Source organism: Falco rusticolus, chromosome 9 (genome assembly GCF_015220075.1).
Source record: "Falco rusticolus isolate bFalRus1 chromosome 9, bFalRus1.pri, whole genome shotgun sequence".
Lineage (NCBI taxonomy): Eukaryota > Metazoa > Chordata > Aves > Falconiformes > Falconidae > Falco > Falco rusticolus.
Genome location: NC_051195.1, coordinates 42,787,751 through 42,809,436, shown reverse-complemented (window position 1 = coordinate 42,809,436; position 21,686 = coordinate 42,787,751). Strand labels below are relative to the sequence as shown.

Genomic DNA, 21,686 nt, shown 5'->3' with positions numbered 1-21,686 from the left:
AGATCCTGCCTCTGCCTCACACCTTTGCATTGTGAGCATCTTTCAAAAGCAGATGGGTCTCTGCGCTCCTTGGGCTACTACCAGCTGGGTTTGACCTTCCCCGGAGCTGTTTCTGACCAGGAAACCTTCAGCATTTCCATGGAGCAAAGATTTTTCTAGCATGCCGCTCCCTGACAAGTACAGGGCATTTAGCTCTTTACCCCATTTCTCTTTCTGCAAGGAGAAGTCTTTGGCCATGGAATGTTGCCCATGAAGCCTGCCCCATCTCCTCCTGCCTCAGCATCAAGAAGGTCCAGGCCACTGGACACTCTGCTTCCCACTTTTTCCACTCTAATAAAACCCTTAACTGACCTTTTTTTTTTTATAAGGCATGATAGCTTTTTCACTTAAATGGTGAGCAGAGAGGAGTGGGAAAGATGGGCAGACCCTCAGCAGTAGCTAATGTTCCTCAAGTTATAAAATAATTGAAAAGTTAAATAAGAAGACTCTGGAGGAAGCTTCCTGATTTGGTGCTAATGGGGACACGAAGCAGCCTGGCCTAATGTTGCATGGAGGAGAGACACCAGCTTGAGAGCACAGCGCTAACCTCCCATCCTTCTCTCCACAGCACGTCTCCTACAACTCCACAAATCCAGAGGAAAAACTGCCCCATGGAGTCAGCCAGGGCAGAGACCCACCAAGGGTGGAGAAAGCCCCATCCCTACCTGGCCAGGAACTGCCGCTGGGGGATGAACCTGGAGGCAGCAGTACTTCGGTGTCTATAAAGTGAGTGTGAGCAAGACCCAGCACCCCTAAGGATGGGCAGGGCTCTGGGAACAGCGGTGCCTGGCAAACATGGGTGGGAAATGTGGCATTGTGGCCGCGCTCCAGCCTCAACCACAACCCAACTCCCTGCTCAGCAGCATGGTGCAGAACAGATCTGTCAGCTGGCAATTAATTTTCCTTTGCACAACAGACAGGGTGATGACACCTTTCCATGGTACCAGCAACTCCGTGCCACGTGCCGGGGAGAGCAAGGGAGTGACATCAAGCCAGAGGAGAAAGGCAAACCACCAAAAACTGGTGCTGGCTCAGGGGAAGACCTGGAGCTGAGGGAATACCCAGAGAGCCCACGCTGTCAAAAGGAAACCACTTCCAAGCCACATGGGTGAAGAAGTGAGGCTGAGCACAGCCAGAGCCCACAGGACCCGGTGGGTGAGTCGCAGCAAATGCTGTAACTCAGCGGGGCTGTCAGAAAGGATTGATTTGAAGCACCTTGTTAATAAGTTTCCTCTCTGCTGGTCCTTTGGGTAGGTCATTGCCTAATGATAAATGGGGCTGGAAGGTACCTACAGACCTCGTATCAGCGCAGGTGCCCGGCCTCGATCCGTCTTCCTTAGGAACCAGCTGACAAAACCAACTGTCTCGGCGCCGTAGCCAGGTAAAACACAACCGATAGGAAGAGGGCATGCAAACAGAGCGAAGAGCTGGTGCTGCAGCTGCCCCCCCTGCTCGCCTCCCCATAAAACCCATAAGCCTGGGACAGACCAGCAAGGAGAACACCTTGCACACACAATGCTACTGAAAGCCAAGGTGAAGCAGCACTGAGCATCACGGACTGAGACAAACCCATTGCTCCCATGCAGGCAACAGGATCTGGAGCAGCCTCAGCTCTGAGCCATGCATCCCAGGGCCTGAGAGTGATCTAGAATCTATATATTCCCAGCAGAAATGAGGAACATTGTGGGGTTGTTCTCCTTCATCCCAGACCCCATGCCCTCTTCGCCTGGTCAGCCTGACTTCAGAAACCAGTGGCAGGTTTTTGCTCCATGCTGACACCATGGAAGGACAGCCCCAGGCAGAACTGAAGCTCTCCCAGGTCCTCCGCATTGCACACAAGGCAGCTGCAAGTTGCAACCCAGCACATAAACCAAGGAGAGGGGAGGACACTTGAGATCCCCCAGGGTCTTCCAAGGGGAATAAACAGCCATCATATTTTTTTTTTTTTTTAATTTTACATCAGGGGGGGGAAAAATCATCTTGAAGCTAATCCTGGTCAACAACTGGCCTACAACCAGCTACGCCTTAAATAATGTAGTGCTTTATCAAACATTCATAGTGATGCACAAAGTGATGAACAACATGCGCCTGGTGTTTATATAAGTATAGTTCCTGATGGCTTGTTTTCCTTGGACAGCCAAAACTTCACAGCTTATCTTCTGTGAGCTTGTGATTTCGCCTGGATGAAAAGCACTTTGGACATCTGGGGAATCAAGGCTACTGCACACAAAACTGCCACGACATCTCCACCAGGCATCAGCAGCCCCACAAAACCCAACAAAACCCCACATTAAAAGAGCTGCCGCTGACTTGAGGTGTCACAAGTCACTCAGCTGTGACTGGGAAAAGGGATGAGCAAAGGTATTTCTTCTCACATGGCATGTCACGCAGCACCAGGGCAAGACCAGCCCATGATTCACAAAGTGGCAATAAACCAGTGGGACTTCACAAAACTGCCATCCCTTTGGGATGCGCAACAAAATACTGGTATATTAAACACCCCTTTTCTCTTCCATTCCCTATAGCACCATCAAAAGCCACTTTTCCATCAGCTTTTTCCCTCCTGTCTCATGAAAACATGAGCAGGGTATAGCAGAGAGAGGGGAGAAAGAAAACCACATCAGGAATCCCAGCCTGCCAGCCTTTCCTCAACAGCAACGCTCGCTGGGGGCCAGGAAGAGCCCTGGCTGGGCCGAGATGTTTAAGCATTAATTAGTCATTAAGCACATGCCAGCACAGCACTTCCCTCAGCCCAGGGGACACAGGATCAGGGGAGGCCACCAGCCCCTGGGAGCTTCCCCATCCCTGCTGAGCCACTGCTGGAGACAGGAGGGACATGGCCTTTGCCGAGAGCCCTCCTGGGCATGCTCCTATGCACCCATGATGCTGCTGTAGGCCACTTTCTTGGGGGTGTACAGGAGGGGGAGCATGATCCACAGGACCACCGGGCCAGGAGACCATCAATCCCTCCCCCCCACATTGGTGAGGACAACACAGATTTGGGATGGAGGCAATCAGTTCAATGTGATGGGATGAGCAAAACAAATGTAAAGTTCCAGCCTGGTAGCTTTCCATTTAGAGCTTGAAAAGCAATTAATATATTAATTATGATTGTGTTTATGCCTCTGGAAAGCAAAGCTTTGCCCTGGCAAGTACGGACACTTTCAAATCAACATTAAAGTTAGAGCTGGCATTACCATAAAACTAAAGGGAATGACCCATGGCATATCTGTTGTAACATCTGCAGCTGGGGACCCTATTCCCTTCATTAATGCACTCAAATCAGTTGGAATTAAGCATGTTGGACTTAAAAAAAAAAGGTCTAATTTCTCTAATAACTAGACATACTAGTTAAGCATGTGTTTAAATGCTTTCCTGAATTGGGACTCAATTCCTACCCTATTGGGCCTCATTTTTTTTTTTTTATTATTATTTTTTTTATTATTATTATTTCTTCAAAGCTGAAATTTGCAGCCAGGTTTTTCAGCCAGGAATAGTGGACTGCAAAAACACTTTCCACTGGCAGGCTACGTGAATATACATTTTCAAAGGTCTCTGTAAATTATACAAGGAGTTGGCAGAGATTAGAGCTGGGAAAAGCTGATCACGTACAAAGAGGGTCATGATCCCATCAGGTCACTGGAAAGAAGACAGAGCCCCAAGACACATCAGATGCCAGCCTGACGCACTGTCCCATTTTAGCCTCCAGCCCCAGCAAATGTTAAGCCATCATTTTATTTATTAAAGGCTCAGAAAGCCTCTGGTTAATGCTCAGATTCAGGGTGGCACCACATCTGCCTACCCAAGCAAGCGGCAGCTGCAGACAGCAGCTCAAAGCCCTGGCATGGCCGCATGGGCACCAGGATGGCACACGCCAACACGGCGGGGATCTCCCTGCCGGCAGCCAGCCACAAGCCCGGCCAGGCACCCACCTTCCCCCAGGGACACCGGGCTGTCACCTCAGAGATGGCAACATCAGGTCAGCCACCTCCCTCCTGTTGCCCACGGGCTTTCCCTTCTCCATCACGGAGGGCAACACTGTCACCCTGCCCATCACGAGGGCATCGCCCCCGACGCACATCCTGTCTTCAAATCTCACCTCCAAAATACTGCCGAGCTCACATGCTTGTAATGAACAGCGGCTGTAGGGCACAGCTAAACCACCTGCCCTCCTCGCTCACATCTCAGACCCCCAAACATCCCTTCCCCCAGCCCTGACACTGACCTCGGGCCAGAGCACTGCCTTACCTCTCCCGTAGAGGAGCCTTCACTGGGTGTGAAGATGATGACTGAGATGTGGCCACCAGAACAGCTGCTCCAGCGTTGGTGGGTGGCATAAGAAGCCCCCCTCCTCATCACCAGGACCATTCCCCTGCCTTTCTGTGTTATCTCAAACATAAGCCATTTGTCTCCCCTGGCTCAAACCCTTCTCCCACAGTTCTCCCAGACTGCAGCACATCCCAGACATCATCAGATCAGTCCGGCTGGGAGGCTGCTGGGACCACAACCCCTTACATTAGCAGTTCTCAGTATTTCCTCATGCTGCCCAGTCTGCTCTCTGGCTTGACTCCCCTCTCCAACTCACAGATGAGGACTAGACCATTAAGTGACACGACCAGGGTTACCAAAGCAGCCAGTGGCAGAGCAGAGCTGAACCTACATCTCCAGGTTCACTCGAGGTGCCAGACCATCTTTCAGGCATGCTCAAAAGCCTCTTACTACCACTACAGAGAAAAGCATCCATGGATTAAGTAAGAGAAACTTCAGAGGTTTACCTAAGTTAACACAGCAGGTGAGAAGGAAGTCCAGGAGATATGAATTCAAGATGACAGCACAACCACAACTTTGATATGCCTACGGTATTAATCATTGGTACCATCAGTAATAAGTCCTGTCTCCTGTCTAGACTTGGAGGCCATACCCAGACTGCAGAGTCTGTGAAGCCAGCACAAAGGCTCGCTTGGAAAGTTCTTTTTTTGAACATGAAAGAAACTGAGAAAATAAAGGTAGGTCCTTTGTTGGAGGACTGGAATTGCAGATACTCGATTTTCAATCAAGTCTGACATCTATTTTCTCCTCAGTTTTCACTAGGCAGAAGTTCTGCTTCTCACCAATCTGTAGCAGATTTGGTTTGGCAAAATCTTCTCATTGGGGAACTTGTGGGTAACCCCATATTCAGGCTTGCTGGACTTCTATCTGCCTTCGTTTACTAACCCCACCTACCTGCATCCAGCAACATCCCATCTGGGGATGCAGCGGTGCCATCTGCGATAGACCGGGGGCCAGACTCCCTCAAGCAGCACTTGATGGACAGAAGCAAAGGGCTCCTGCCACTGTAGGATGAAACTGTCAGTAAAGACGAGAGCCAAGTATATTAAAAGACAAAAGCAAGTTAGGAATTCCTCAGGGGCTGGAGCTCGAGGCCATCTGCTTGGGAAAGGCAGGAGAGCAGAAATCATCAGGAGCATGGACTGGAAACCACCCAGAGAAGCAGGGACAGAGGCACTGAGGACAGTGACACCACCCAAATTTACCCAAATTCCCTTAAATGCAGTATGTTGTGTACACACAGGGACTGGGTTTGGACACGGGAGGTCTCCTGGCAAAGACCAAGACCCCAGAAACTGCACTCCACACCAGCAGACCCCACTTGGCACCACACACACACAGTACAAAAAGGCTGGAGACCTCCTAATTGCCAGAGAGAACCCAAAACCACGAAGAGACAGCACGGCCCCTTTCCACATCAGCACAAAGGGATCCTTTGGGCTAATTAGGACTGTCTGGCTATTGCCTCCTTCCTTGCTCGATTTCATTTTATTATATTAATAATAAAAAAAGGACTACTTTTCTTCTTAAACTGCCTCAGATTTTTCTTCTGTCGAAATTCATCTGGGCTCTGTGCAATGTCACCAGGTCAGTTTGTGCTCCTGCTGCAATTCTAATTTTGTCAGCTTTCCATTTTCTAGGGAGTTGGGGATTTTTCTTTCGCTCTTTCTTTTTTTCCCCCAAGTCAAAAATGATTTTGCATAACAGTAATAATGTTAATGGCCCTGCATAGCGCATCCAGATTACAACTGCAGCTAGGGAGAAATAAACATCTCATCTTTGCCCTGCTGTTTATCTACCCACAGCAGAGCCTGGTATCAGGTCAGAACCTGTAATTTCATTAACTTTATCACTCAGACGCGCTTGTTGCTAGATGTCATTATTCAGCACATTGCTCCCATGTTTTCTTTGTGCTGAGCTTCACTTCAGATGCTCCGGCACTGTGCAGGAGCAGCTCTCCCACCTGCATCGCTGCAGAGCACTGCCCGAGACTTGGGAGGAAAGTTTGGCTCGCTGATCTGTGCTCGGCTCGCCTGTCATTCGCAAAACATTTGTGCTGCTCGACCACCCGGGCCGGGACTTCTCTCCCATTTTGCAGAGCTGTATGTAGCAGAGTCATCCACTGCAATTCCCTGCCTGACCTGATACATCCAGAAGCTCCACATGGGGAATAAAAAAATTACACTCTTCCTCATGGAAATGGCAATTGAGCCCAACAGCCACACAGTGCAGGGTGCACAAATCCCCAGTGACAGAAAGCACCCGCCGCCGGCACAACCCAGCACCTGCAAATCAATCACTGCCTGGCACGTGGGGGAAAGCAAGCAGCGCAGGCAGGTGGAGGGTGAGCCGAAATGCTCCATCTTCCTCGGATTTGCCATCCCTGGTAATTACTGTTGGGAAGTGACACTTGAAAGAGCCTCTAGTGACAGCCCCAGTGATGATACTTTTTGGAGCCTGCTGACAAGTCCCAGCTGTCTTATCACAATGTTACGCTGCAAGAGCAGCAAGGAGAGCTGCTCCTTTGGGTGCTGATGGACTCCCTGGGATGTGGGCACAGCTTCTCACCCAGCTCTGGTGTTCATGCTGAAACCTGGTGGCTCCAGCCATGCAGCCGGACACCAGGGGAAAGGCTGATCCTGTCCTCGAGCTAGGGCCAAGCTCCAGCTGGGTTCGCCTTGATGCATCCATCCTCAATGCACCTCTAAAACCATGCCCAAGCAGAACTGATTTCCAGTCCCTGGGGATCTCCAGGTAGGCAGTGTCTGCAGTTGGTGTGAGCAGTTTCTCCACCCCACCTGCTGCATCCCCAGGGGAATCCCAGCTGCATCTGCCACTCGGGCAGGTCGAAGCGCCTGTGTGCACAGCACATCCACCGCGTCCTGAATCACTGCATTTCCATGCATATGCAGATCAGGTCAGAGTGCAAAGCCCACAGCATTTATATTATCTTTCTAGTCTAGAAATCCTAGATCTGAACTACATCCACCTCATCCTTGACAATCCAGGTTCTGACTAGCTTCAGCAGAGGAGTAACTAGCACATACCATAGGTCGACTCCTGGAGCAAAGCCCATCTGGAAGGAAACACACAGTGAACTGGCATTGTTTGGAAGGATCAGACTAGGCAAGGCACAAACCTGCCTCCATCCAAGCTGCAGAGCCCGGCGGCATCATGTGCTGAACTGGTCGGAGCATTTGTGAACACATCTCACAGCCTAGAGTAGCCCTGGCCCTGCAGGCAGCTTGCAGCCCTGGCTTGGGGGGATTTCTCAGTCAATAAAAGTAGTTCTTTATTGCCAACTCCTGAAGCCCTTGGATAGTTTAATATTCTGCCCTAGATCTTGTTTACTATTATGTTTTGAAGAGGACTGAAATGCAGTTACTGCTGTCTCCCCCACTCACACAACTCTAAATAATTTATAGAAAAGCAAAACAAAGAAGAGAATATGAAAGAATAAAAAAGGTACCTCAGTTACAATATATGAAGGCTTTTATTTGTTCATTCTCATCGAGCAGAGGCTTGGGGAAACATCTCTTAACACCACAGGCTGGTAACAGCCAGCCGTACACAAAGGGGAATGCCAACAGGGATGCTCAGATCAGCACTCAAGGATGGCAGATTGACCCCTGGGCACCTCCGTGTTTGTTAGCAAACCATCACCATCATAATAACCTTGTTTAAAAGAAGAAAGAGTAAAAAGCATTTTAAGGATGGAAGAAACACAACCTCAGCCACCACTTAGGATCATCACAAGTGCAGGGACCTGCTTTCCAGAGACAATGCATCATCTGTGCTCTCCCTGGCTCCGTCACTCAGAGCCGCAGTCTCCTCTGCAGAGCCAAGAAGAGTCTCTGTCCCCATCCCTGTCCTCTAGCTCCGCCACCACGGATGCTCCAACAGGGACCGCTCAGTCTTTACGGGAAGCCCACAGGCTCACGGGAAGAAGGGAGGGATGGTCCAGGTCACCCCAAGAGCCCCTTCCCTGCACAGAGTGAGCTGGAGCATCCCTTCCTCACTCCTTCCAGAGTCACTCGGCAATTAGCACTAATGTACTTTGCTTTTGTTTATTCAAATGTATTTTACTGTTCATTGCAGGTGAACAACATTAAATGGCTTCTAACAACAGCTCAATAAGCAGAGGTGGGTGTTGCAGCTTCTGAGAGACAGACTAAAAATGCAAGCAATCAAGTGTGCATTAGCCAAAACACTCTGGGGAAAGCGCTGCTCTTCTCCATGCAGGAGAAATATCCCTCCGAGTCACACAGTTGTACCCGTGCAGCCTGCCGTCCCTCCATCCCCATGCACAGACCCTGCCCGGCCCCCTCAGGGACGGTTCTCCAAGCGCAGAACAACATGGTTTGGCAGCACGAGTTTTATTTGCAGTTCAGAGAATGAAATAAAGAGCAGCCAGTCTGGACTGCTTTATATAGGCTCTCGCACTGACCACCTCCTAGAGCTCCTGGGTGCCTTCCAGTAGTGCATTAAGAGACACCACCGGAATCTGTCACCCATGGTTTTGTCTCTCGGTCTCTCCCAGCAGAAGCCGTACGGGCTGACACAGATAACGTGCCTCCCCAGCTGCTCAGCTTGCAGGAGCACTGCGAGCCCTGTCCGTACGCACATCCTCTGCTCCTGCATGGCGCTACAGCCAGCGACAGTGCCATCCCGGACACCGTGACCGCAGAGGACCCTGCCCATCTGTCCTACTGCGCCCAACCTTTGGCTATCCGCTGTGCCCATTTTGGAATGCTTTACCCAGAGGGACCCCACACACACTATTTTCTTCCTGAGCTGGGCAGAGCTCTGGGGAGGAAGAACCCCAAAAGGACCAGAGCTCCCCCAAATCCCAGCCCAGCACACTCAGGGAAGGCACAAAGCATCTGCAGCACCTTGCCTACTCAGGAACGGGGCACGCCAGCCCAGCTCTCGCTGCCCTGCTCCCTGCAGCTGCCAGCAGATTTATACCTCAGAAGAGCGGTGTTGTCCAGTATTACACCTTACAAGCAGCCAGAACCCACACTTATGGAATTATACAGGCTTCTTTCTAATCTGACCTACAGATGCTATATAGCACTCTACCTGCCATACCAAACACTATAGGTGGGAAATGGTTCACATTCGACATCTGCGTCCATCCGTCGGATCCACATGGATTCAGCTCTGTGCTTCTGCCCACAATGAGAATCTTCTAATCTGCCATGTACAGCTCCACACGGGGCTTCTATGTGCTTGTCTCAAATCTACAGCCCTGATGACTTTGTTTGCGGGTGACTACAGGATCGTTTGTCTGATTGCTCAGAGAATAAAGCACAGGGGATGTTTTGCTGCTACCGGAAAGCACTGCTTTATGGAGCAGCTCTCTGAGGAGCATCAAGGCTCAGCAGGCTGGCAGAGCCCCAGCACACCAACACACTGCCTCGCTAGAACTGATGCCCTACTCAACAGCAAGGCAATGAACATTTCTGCCACCTAGAAAGTACAGACCAGCCTGATTGATACCCATGTGCTAGCACTCACCCACGGCAAGACGTTGGGATGAATCCTAGCATTCCCATCCTGTTGAGAAGAGAGGAGTTCCAGCACTGCTAGAGCAGCAGGGATGCCTCCTCCATGCTGCCCCGTGCACGGTGCTGCACAAGCCCGTGGCAAAAAAAGCATCTCCCCTCCGTGGGGAAATGCCAGCTCTGCTCCCCCAGCCAGGCATCCCCTAATGCACCGGGAGTTTCACAGTGGCCCCTGCCATTGCTAGGACCAGATATACCACCCAGCTCGAAAGCAGAGCCATCAGCTTCCCATCTCATCACACCAGGCAGGCTCATGCTGGGAACAGGAGACTGGTTTTGGAAGAAGATGTTCACAAAGGAGACGGGTCAAATCCTATGCGCCCCCATCTCCATGCAGCTCCCAAGCGCACAGCTCACGCTTCTATGGCACCCAAGCCACCAGCAAAGCACAGTCAGGGAGTGCTGCGAGACATGGGGTCCTGGTCTTCGGGGCTGGCAATGACAGCTGAGAGCTCACAGCTACTGTGCCTCAGTTTCCCCAGTACCATCCAGAGGTGATACCTCCCTCAGGAAGGGCAGCTCTAGAACAAGGTCTGCAAAGAACCTTGTAGACAGCTGAGGAACAAAGCCTGGAGAGCCAAGCACCAGCCACAGGGGCTATATATGGATGAGCAATCCTCTCTAGATGACACCACACAGGACAGACATGCTGGCAGGAGATGCGGACAGTAAAAGAGGAGACAGAAAAGCCACAAACCTTTCTTTTCGTAGTCAGGCTTCTCCTCCCCGCCCCGGCCCAGGCTCTCCAGCGTCCGCGTCACCTGGCTGCCAAACTCATCCTCCCTGGTGCTGGGTTCTGCCCGTCGCGGTGTCTCCTCCTCCTCCTCATCCTCATAGTCATCCAGGATGGGGGTCTCACGGATGGGCACCCCAATGACCGAGTTGTGGGCCTGGAGGCGCGAGTTGCGGAAGCTCTCACGGGCCTGGGGGCCCAGCAGCACCGAGGGGATATAGTGGATCTCGTGAGTGGCCTCCGTGCTGGCACTCTTCTGCGGGATGCGGCGGCGCTTGTGCCAGCGCCGTTGGGCGTACAGAGCCACCATGAAGACCAAGAGAAGCAGGAGCAGTGCGATCAGCCCGCCCTGCAGAGGAGAGCAAAGGGCATGGGTCAGGAGAGGTACAGGGCACAGGGATAGGTCAGGAGATGCAGAAGGTGCGGTGATGCATCAGGAGATGCTGCAGCCACTGTCCATGGACCCTCTCCTCTTCCACCCTCAGAGCATCCTTTCAGCAACACCCCACGCACACATACAGGTGGATACGTGGGGAAGCCACCTCCAGAACAGGACATCACTGGCAGGTGGAGCAAGGTGTCAGAGGTGGCCTTTAGCCAGGGATGGCACAGTGACACCCCTAGCTCAGCTCTGCCCACCCTCCCAGGGACTTTGTTCTTATCACTCATCCCTTGGGTCCCCCCAGCCATGCTCACCCACACGCAGAGGGGCCTGAGGTGGGTACGCACCCCCTCCCACCCTGCACCGGGACATGACAGAGGTGGCAATCACATCCCACCACTTAAGAGAAAAAACCTCATTAAAACAACCCAGCCACCGACACGGGAGCAGTAAAGCTTCAGCAGACACAACATTTCACACAAACAACGGTGCAACAAATGGCACTGCGCAACTGCCGCTCCCCAGGGCACAGTTAGCCCAGCTCCATCATTTCTGGTTGTGATTTGCCTATGGTTTCAGTGAGACGTCAGCTGCAAACCTGGGGGCACAGCACAGCATATTCCAGACCAAGACCCCTCTCTGCAAAGCTCTCCTCTTCCCCACCTCCAAATTTTATTCAATACAACTCCCAGCTACGTTACCATTTTTTTTTTTTTTTTTAACCAAAATAATAAACTTCCTAAATAGCTCTACACCCATGGAAGTAGCCTCCTCTGCCAGGGGAGCTGGGCTAGGAAGTTCCAAAGGGCGTCAGCCCTGCCTCTGGCTGCTCTGGAGGTTAAATTCCGCCAGTTGCTCACCTCCATGCAGGCAGGAGCTGTGCACATGCCAGTTACCAGCCTCTTAATCTCCACAGCATCGGAGCAATTTTATCCCATGGCAGACAAGAAAAGCAGGGCATGTAAATCAGGAGCAGCATGAGCAATCGGGGCTTTGCAGCGTGACGTGGAACAGCCAGGGCAGGGCAGGCGTTTCTCTGGCAGAGGGGATGCCACAGCCCAGAACTTTACAAAGCATGCAAAGGCGAAGCAGACACATGCAAATATTTCCTCCGCATTAGATACAAAGCACCGTGCTGTACCCGGAGCGTGGGTCTGACTCGTAAACAATATCAGCTGTAAAGAGGTGGCATCAAAAACTGCAGCTCACAGGATGAGCTACATGGGGGAGAAGCCTCAGAAGGAGGAGAGATGCTTCCCTGGATGCTTCACCCTGGCACCACAACCTCCTGCAGACAGGAGCCCAGCCCAGCCTCTCCCACATCAGGACCACCTCCTCTCCCCACTAATTGCTACAAACAGGAGCAGGCTTGGGGATTCAGGAGGACATTGCTCAGCTTGATTTCTCCAGTTTAGGTAACATGCAGGAAAGGTGTTGTAGTGTCCAGGAGATGCTCAGGGATCTCTGCGAGGGAGAAGGGCAAGGCTAGGTGAGCAGTCTGGGTTCATGCCCTGAAGTACCAGAGCACTTAAAGGATCGGTCCAGTGGGATGAGGACCCTTCGCGGCCTTCCATGCTCACAAGCAAGTAACAGCATGGACACCCCAACCTGGAGGAGCAGACAGGCATCTCCTCAGGTCTGCACAGCACCTGATTCACGGAGACCCCAGAGCATCACAGGAGCTGCCTGGAATGAGCCACCCACACTCCCTGGCATCAAACTGGGGACATTTCCTTGGAAACCCAGTTCGCAGGAGAAAAACCACAGCACACCAGACCCTGTGAAAGGGAGGCCCAGTGACAAGGACACAGCAGGGTCACAAACTTCAACACAACAAACCAGACAGCACAGCCAGCAAAGCAAGGGCTCTGATATTACAGAAGGGTTTCAAAACAACACTGGTGGACAGGACTACTGGAAAAAGCCTTCTCCAAGGCTTCACCATCAAGCACCCAAGCTGCCTGGCTGGATGTCACTTCTGTATGGCTGCTCTCTGCAACTGCAAAGTGGCTGCAGGACAGAACACTCTGTACCCACAGGCACTTGTCCTCCCTTGAAAAGCACAACTGGAGACAACCCAGATGCTCAGAAACAGTCAGGGTGACCAATAAAGCCTTGCCTGAGGAGCTGCTTTGCCATCTGGACCCAAGGAAACGGTCCGGGCACCTGCGGCAGTGCTGGGGCCGTGTATCTGCCTGGCTGGGCTCACCTTGCATCAGCCCCCGTGAAACAGCCCGGAGCAGATAAACCTGTTAGCATATTAAATTAAAGATCTCTCTGCTTAGGAAAAATTACCAAAAGGCATAAAAGCACAGATGTTATTAGTGTGCCATTCCCCCCGCCCAGCTCGGAAACAACAGGGTTGGCTCCAGAAAGCTGAGGGCTCCCAGCCCAGCTCAGCTGTGGCTCCCACATCCTTTGGGGACGAGCCAGAAAGCATTGTTCTGTCAGGTATGGAGACAACGTCCCCCTCTGCCTGGGATAGGCTGGGGGTGCCCGTGCCAGCCCCCCGGGGGAGCACTCATGGGCCCACAGCAGCCAGCTCAGTTTTGACATGCTCCTTTTGTCCCTGACCCTGTGCTAGCAGCTGCTTGTTTAACCACGCTGCACATGCCCGGAGAGCTTCCTGGGAAAGGGGAAGGGGGAAAAAAAAAAAAGAAAAGGAAAAAAAAAAAAAAAGTCCAACTTAGGAGGCATTCAAGCCAGCCTCATTTTAATCTATTTTTCATGTTAAATTATCCAACTGAGGGAGCGGGAGAGAGAAAGGGGAAGGAAGGGATAATATGAGAAATGTTTTATTTGACAACGTGTCATTCGGAAACTGATTATTTCTGTCTCCGAGCTTTTTAATATTCCCAAACAATGGCCGAGCCGCGCGGGGATTTGGTATTCTAAGGCTGGATTTATAATACTCTGTTCTGCAGTGATAAGAACACGGGCCTTTAATCCTCTGAGCTGTGAACATGCATATTCTCCCACGTAATGTCCTTCCCGCCGTGCTCCCGCGTGCCCTGCGCTGGCCAAGTGGGAGCTGCTGGGCACAAGGGGGTTGCTGAGACCCACAGGAGAGCAGAGGACATGGGAGGAGGTGGAAGAGGAAGAGTGAGAAGAGGGCTGGTCGGGACAACCCATGCGTGTGCAGAACGGCAAAGCTCGTAGCACTGGAGCAAACCTCAGCCGAAGCTGGAGAGCAGCAAGGCTGGGACTTATTTGAAGCACAGAAGGAACACTCATGGAAGAAGCCACCTCAAAGCCCAAGAGACTGGGCGCTCATATAAATGATGAAGGCTGCCAAGCTGCTGACCTGGAGGGTGGTCACTGTTTGGGCATCTATCTGAGATGCTGAGCAATTTCTGAGCAGCAAGAGGATGCACGTGCTTCTTCAAATGCAAGCCACCCCCCTTCCCTACCAAAGCGGTGAAAGATGAGGGACTGCTGCTGCTGCTCATCTGGGGTCTGGACACACTTCCCTGCAACAGGCTCCAGCCTGGTCTCTGAGTCTCAACAGACTCTGCTTGGCCAGTTCTGGTCCCCGTAGCGGGGTGGACATGGCGTGGCTCCCCGACGGAGCCTCCAGCCCTGCAGCTTTACAGTCAAACACAGCACAACTGCAGCAACACAGCCCAGGCGTTACCAAAGCAAGCCCTGCTGGTCTGCCAGCCGCCACGCCAGAGTGGGCTGAGGTCCCAGGCTGGACGAGAACATGGTTTAGGCTAGGGAGACCTGTTACACCAAAGCATCCCTTCTCCAGGTCAAAGCAACAGTGGTGCAAAAAAGCCCAACATTCAGCCTGGTGCTGACCTGAACCACTTCTGCTGCCTCCTCTGAACACTGACACCAGGTTTTGCCCTGGGGTAAAAAAATATCCCCATTTCTTTTCCAACTTTGAAGCCGCTACTGCTCCCACATAACATCCAAAACCAGTTATTGTCCCACATTGTGCTGACAACCAGCCCCATTGCTACCTTCCTGCTGCTGGGTGGAAGAGGGCTCTCGCAGCCCCAGGGCCACCACTCCAAGGACAGTCCCCAGGACAGCCGGGCTCTGCCCCACACAAACCCCGCACAAAGCACCCATCACACCCTATGCGGTCAGAGTGCCGGGACGTCACGCTGCCCTACATCGTCCCAGCAGGTGAACCACAGTACACAAACAGGTCTCAGAAATAACCATGCAATCCTCAGAGCTCTTCACATTGTGTACTACTTCTTTCCTTTTCGGCTGTGAAGGTAATTAAACACTAGAACAATTTACCAAGGGTTGTAATGGATTATCCATCACTGTCATTTTTTTTTTTTTTTTTTTTAAATCAAACCTGGATGCTTTTAGAAATGTTATGTTTTATTTCAAGTGAGAAATAAAGGCTTCAGGGGGTCTTTGTGCTGGGAGGGCACTTGAGCACTGGAAGGCACAGCAGATGACCCCACAGTCTCTTCTGGTCTTCCACACTCTCAATTTTTTCTTACTCACATTTCAGCTCTATAACATCCTACCTCTCTTTCAAGCATTTCATCCCCTCCCAGGTCAACCCAGGCACAAAAAGCATCACCAGACCCTGGACACAAGTGGGCAGGTAAGGCACGTCCACCTATTGCCACACCAGAGAGGAAGATGCCACCAGCACAGACCAAACCTCAGACCTCCACAGCTCGGTACACAAACCTCTCCTCGCTCGTTCCTGCCATTGCCAAGGGCTATAATAAGGCAGCGCTCAATAAGTAGGTGTAGCAAACATTTGCATTAGGTTTTACCCATGCTGTAATTTGAGCTAACAGATTTCTAATTGATTTAACTAAAAGCAATGGCCAACAGCAGCACAGAGACCCTATAAATGCCGTTTCACCAGGCAGAGGCTTGGAGCACAGACCCTCCACAGCCACATCCCAGTGCAAACCACAACCAGAAGCTGAGCTGGGATCATCCTTGTTAGCCAATATAGCAGTGTCTGTTAATTGGCAATCAGTCCCCTCGGCTGAACCCTCTGTTGCAGCCAAACTCAAAGACACCCACTGGTGCCCAAGCTGGCCAGTGAGCAGCCCCAGGTCTGTCCATCCTCTCCCTCCTGGCTCTGCCAGTAGGTCCCTTTGCCAGGCCAGACCCTGTGCCAGGACACCCACACCCCAACTGAGCTGTGCTCAGGGTGACTTTGGAAGAAAAATACCACATTTAACATACTGGGTCGCATAGAGTCCGCTTCTTCCCTTCTCAAATCAAACCTCTGCACCACACCAGCTTCTCCCTAGGACTCCTTTGCCTTATTACTGCTCTTTGCTGCACCTCTCGATTTAAACATTTCTTCTGCAAATTTTAATTAACATGCTGTTTGCACCTTCTTTCAGATCATTAACAATGAAAAATAAGGCTGATCTCTGCAGACATCTCTTAGAGTCTTCACTTCCCTGCGCATGGCCGTTTATCATGACCTCCTCTGCACCCTGCCGCTTCCTCGCCCTCCTGAAGGACAGGACATAACCACAGATGGCACACAATCCCTCCGGTTTTAAAAGAAAAAGCAGGGCTGGGGAAACGGTGTTACAGCGTGCACTTGCCTAGAGCAGGGATAACACCAGCCTCCAGCTGTCTGCCCCATAACAGGAGAGGTTTGGCTGTCTCCTGCAAAAACCAAGGTTTCTGCACCCACAGCACCTCTGCCTGCCTCTCCATGTCCATACACACTGGCCTATTGCATCAGAGTCTAAAAAGGCAGATGAGGCCCCAGAAATACCAACATCCCTTCAGGCAGAGCAAAGAGACCCTGGATCACTCTGTCCACTAACGCACATGGCACACAAGGGCAAGGGAGGTTATGGGAGCCAACCGAATGCACACAAGGAGGGAGAGGACAGAAAAGAAACAGGGCTTTGGGAAACAGGCTTTGCAAGAAGCAGTCACATCTACAAGAGGAAATCAGGGCTCATGGACAGAAATAGAGCAGTAGCACCTAGAGCTCAGGAAGGCACCGAGTCCTGTCTCAGGAGATGCTCCTGTGGGCACAGACCCAACCAAGCCTGCTCAATCCTTACACAGCCTCGTCGGCAGAAAGGATGTGACAACATAAGCCAGGGATGGAAACACGCTTGCTGCCTTCCTGCATGGATGGCATGACAAGTTGGGAGCTTTGACTTACAGTAAGGATCATTCAAGAAGCAGCATAATAGCAAAAAGCACGATGCTTCCAGGAGAGCCGAGACATCTCAGTCACTGGATGTCACCTTCCCAAAACGTGGAGCAGTGCTGGAATACCTCAGGAATGCAGGGGTCCTGACAACTGCCCCTGCTGAGAGCAGGCAGCTTTTGTCTGGGGATGGGGGGCCCACCCCTGTCTAGCAATCTCAACCACCCCCTGATGGCACGCACCCCTGCACGCTGCAAGGCTCTGTAAATGAGCCCAGGGGCAGGTGAGCACAAGACAGGGAAACTGAGGCAGACCAAGGACAAACAGCAAGCCAGCATGAAGGCTAGTGAGGAAAAGATGACCACCAGGAATGCAATAAAATAAAAAAAAAAAGCCAAAAAACCAACCAAACAAAAAGACACACACAAAAAAAAACCTCATCACACAAAAAAAACAAACAAACAAAAAAAAAAAAAAAACCACCCCTCCAAAGAGATCTGGATCCAGTCCTGATCTCAAAACCACTCAACTCCACCTCTCCATAAAAGACAGCAATGACACAGGGCAAATCTACTAAAAAATACAGCATTTTCTCCCTGTATGCTTCAAATCCCCATTCGAGCACTGCTTCACCAAGGTGCTTAACCACACGCTTAACTTTAAATATGTGTTTAATTCCCATTACAGTCCATGAGACTATAGCACACGCCTCAGCGCTTTGCTGAGCAGGGATGGCTGCTTGAATTGTGGCCCGAAGAGAACTGTATTACATCTTTTTTCTCCTCTTTCCACAGCTCTTACAACATTGCTGAGCTCCAGCAATGACGGGGTACTGCCTTCTGCAGTTGTTCTTATCACAAGTGTGTCACCTAATGCTGCCCAGAGCTGACAGCACCTATGTACCACCCTCTCTGAATGGGCTTATAGTGGTGCAAGAGAGTGCAGGATCTGGCCCAGGGGTTTAAAAGGAAGCGTTCCCGCAGGATCACTCCATCAGGCCCGTGCAGATCCATCACACACTCTGCTGTATGTACACGCATGGAGCACCAGTTTAATAGCATATACAGTCCTGCAAATATAACGCACGCAACGAGATGAGAGTTACAGTTGCTGTGGGAACCATAACTTTAAAATCTCTGACTCTTCCACGTTAAAAAAATATAACGTCAGACAAAAAGTCACATTTCCACATAATTTTTTTTAAGGCGCACTGAATTTTATTTTGCTGTTTCATCCAAGAACAGAAACAAAAAGGAGCGAACCTGCCAATCAGCTTTTCTGCGTCGTTCAGACATGCAATGTGATATTCCAGTAAGTGTTTATTTGAATGGTCTCCCAGGCACTGGCTGTATGCAAGCACCAGAAAACACAACCCTCAATCACACTGAACATGCCTACATATCCCAAGCTGCACATCTTGCTGGGATAACAATTCAAAATGACTCCTAATCCATTTTTATGATTAAAAAAGAAAAAAAAAAAAGGCATTTATTTGCAGTGAACTGAAAGAGAAGGGCTGGAGGTGATTTTATTAAGCACCTTAAAGCCAGAGCACAGATTGCATAAATTGTGATTTTAATGCACACTAAATGGTTCACCTAAATCGGCTGACCTGCTAACCCAGAGCTTGCCCTCAGAGAGGGAAGATTTTAAAATGCATAAGGTCTCCTGCGCTCACGCTCATGTTTCCCTAATGTGGGCAGTCTGGCTGACCGCAAAGCTGGGACAAAAACAAAAGCTTCCCGCCCTCCGCCCGGAGAAGTTTCAGTTACTGAGCCCACTAGACAGCCCTGCACATGTTCATCCTGCTCAGCTCATTTACACCCAGTTCCTGAATTGCATTTTAACTGTATTCCAAAAGGGGAGGAAAAAATCACGAACAAACAACCTGGCTTTTAAATCAAAAAGGTCACCACATCCACAGCCAGTTTCTCCCAGCGCAGGCAAGGTCTCACAGGCATGGTCCCATTGCAGGGTGAGAGCGCCCAGCGCTGCACCAACACACAAAGCACCTTGTAATTAATCATGGGGCTAAAGGCAAGTCCCTCAGAACCAGCAAGTGCAGAGCTACCACCTATGTGATGTCCCTCTCCACACCATCTTCACAGCAGAGCCCTGAGCCCCAACCCCCACCACCCACAAGGACCTGGCTCAGGTGAGGAGCATCCCAACATCCAGTCAGACTGCCCTGTGGTTGCATCGCAGCAAGGGCAGCCTCTGACAGGGGAAGGGCAAATGGAAATCCACCCAACATTAAGGAGGACCACCAGAGAGACTGTGTGGCCCTCATACCTTCCAAAATGAAAGAGAAGAGCAATGAGGTCCTCCAAGGCTCAGTTTCTACTTGGGTTCACTGAAATCACCAGTAACAGCAGCTTGACCATGCCTGCTCTGCCTGATGCTAGTGGCGAACACAACCCTACCCCACCCCCCTCCTCCCTCCAGAGCTTCCCGACTGACAGCAGAGACGGTCAGCTGGGGGTTCCTCTTAATGAGACCCCTCCAACAGACCTGCAGATCTGCACTTTGCATGCGTGCACCCCTGGGCAGGGACAGCCGGTCCCATGGGAGCCCCAACCTGCCTCACCCTGCACGCCACTCCTGCTTTGGGGGCTGGCAGTGCTGCCTATGGGAGCATCTTGGAGGTTTTCCAGACTTTCCTGCCCTGAGCTTTGGGTTAAGCTCTGCCCATGCAGGTGCTCCATCCATCAGCAGAGCATCTGCCATGGCAGAGCATCACGCATGATGCCCTTGGCTGTGCCAGCCAAGCCACACCGCACTGTGTTTTTCTGGACCCGCTTTTATCAGGTTCATGCTTCACCCGCTGCCCAGTAGAGGCTACAAACACCTCCACAGCCTCTGCCAGGAAAAAATGCAGAATATTCATTTTAGCATCTGATGAAGAAGCCAACCTGCTGGTCAGATGGCCCCGATGGACAGAGCAGCCCGGTATTAGTCACAGCAAAGGGGGTGCGAAGGTGGCACAATGACAGAGGGATGCAGCTAAACTCACTAATCTAAAAAAAGGATAAAACTCAGAGGAGCTGCACATCCTTTAGGAGCCTTTGCCCCAGGCTGATTTCACACCCCAGAGTGACCACCCAAACCCCAGCACCTCCACCACCCTGTGTCCCCCCCCCCACAAACCTAGCGCGGGTCCTACCTTCACTCCCACCCCCTGTTTACCCACTTTGTTTGGACAGCGAGTGCACAAAAGCATCCCCCAGAGAGTGTGTACACAGCTTATCTCTGCTTATCAGGCAGCAGCTGGGGCCTCTGGCAGTCAAATACCAAATACCGTGCCCTGATCCCCTCCCCGCCCCGCCCCCCCCGCCCCTCCCCGCGAAATCACATCCACTGCAGGATACCTGAACTACCCAGCTGCTTCTCACCCCCTCCAAAAACAGGTTTAACAAACACTGAAGCAGGGTCTCAAATTACTAGAATTATTACAAAATCTACCAGCAGAGCATTTGCTAGCAAGTGATGAAATATAATTAAAAGTAAAGAACACTTGTCAGATAAATGAGTAACATGTACTGCTGTTGCAAAAGTACCTTTCTTGTTTTTTCAATAATTGTGTTTATCCACTTCCTCACTAATTTACAAAAAATGCAGTTAATTCTCAGTGGATCTCACAACCATTAGTGCGAATTAATGCTGTTCCCACTGTATATTCTGCATATATTAAAAAAAAATTAATCTAATAAGAGATGCACATCTCCGGATGAAGGAACACGAACACAATTCACATTGTGCCTCCAGCTTCCAAGTGCTGGTGAGTGACACGGTACAGCATCCTTTCTGCTCAATTAACCAGCCAGCTTCTGGGGCCTGCCAAATCTTGGACAGTTGTCCAGAAAAACTGGCAAAGCATGGACAAAAATTCACCACAGCATTAAGGAATAATTAAGGAATAATTCTTGGAGAAGCCCGACACTTCCAAGTGCATTGGTGTGTGCTGCTGCTCTGCACAGGGTGGAGCAAAGACAGGACAGAGCCTGGAAAAGGGGTTTAGAGTTTATTTATGGACATCTCAAAACAATTTATGGAGTGAGGACCTGATGGGAAGGTGCTATTGTGCACCCAGGAATAGAGGAAAAGAGCTCTTTTTGTTGCTGTTGGGTTTTGTTTTTTTCTAAAGGTTTATTACTGAGCCCAGAGCTGGCAGCTGCTCTGGGAACGATCCAGCCTATTGTATCAAAAAAACCAAAACTGCCTTACCATATTTAAAGTGCAAATATTTCAGTGTAATGAACATCTTTCTGAAAAGCAGCAGCACAAACCACTGCTTTCCAGGGGGAGAGGGAGGATATTCAAACACAACAAGGATAAAAGCTCCACGCACGTGTCTATGTAGCGTTTGGCACCTCAAGGTACTTTGCAATTCTGGCGTTGTAACTCACACTACAGGAATTGCACACCGCAGCGCCCCGTACTCCAGAGAGGAGCCTCCACTGGTACCTGGGGCATCGCACACCAGAGGAAAAGACAAAAAACCAGACCAAAACAAAACAAAAA

At 50.9% G+C, this 21,686-nt stretch overlaps 1 protein-coding gene across 1 annotated transcript in view; it reads right to left on the bottom strand.

Annotated features, from left to right (window-relative positions):
- The window catches only part of ASTN2 (astrotactin 2), a 353,959-nt gene that overhangs the window by 251,247 nt on the left and 81,026 nt on the right, over positions 1 to 21,686 (bottom strand). Inside the window, exon 3 of the mRNA XM_037399819.1 lies at positions 10,633 to 11,017. Within this exon, the coding sequence (XP_037255716.1) occupies positions 10,633 to 11,017 (385 nt within the window). The remainder of the gene's footprint in view (positions 1 to 10,632; positions 11,018 to 21,686) is intronic.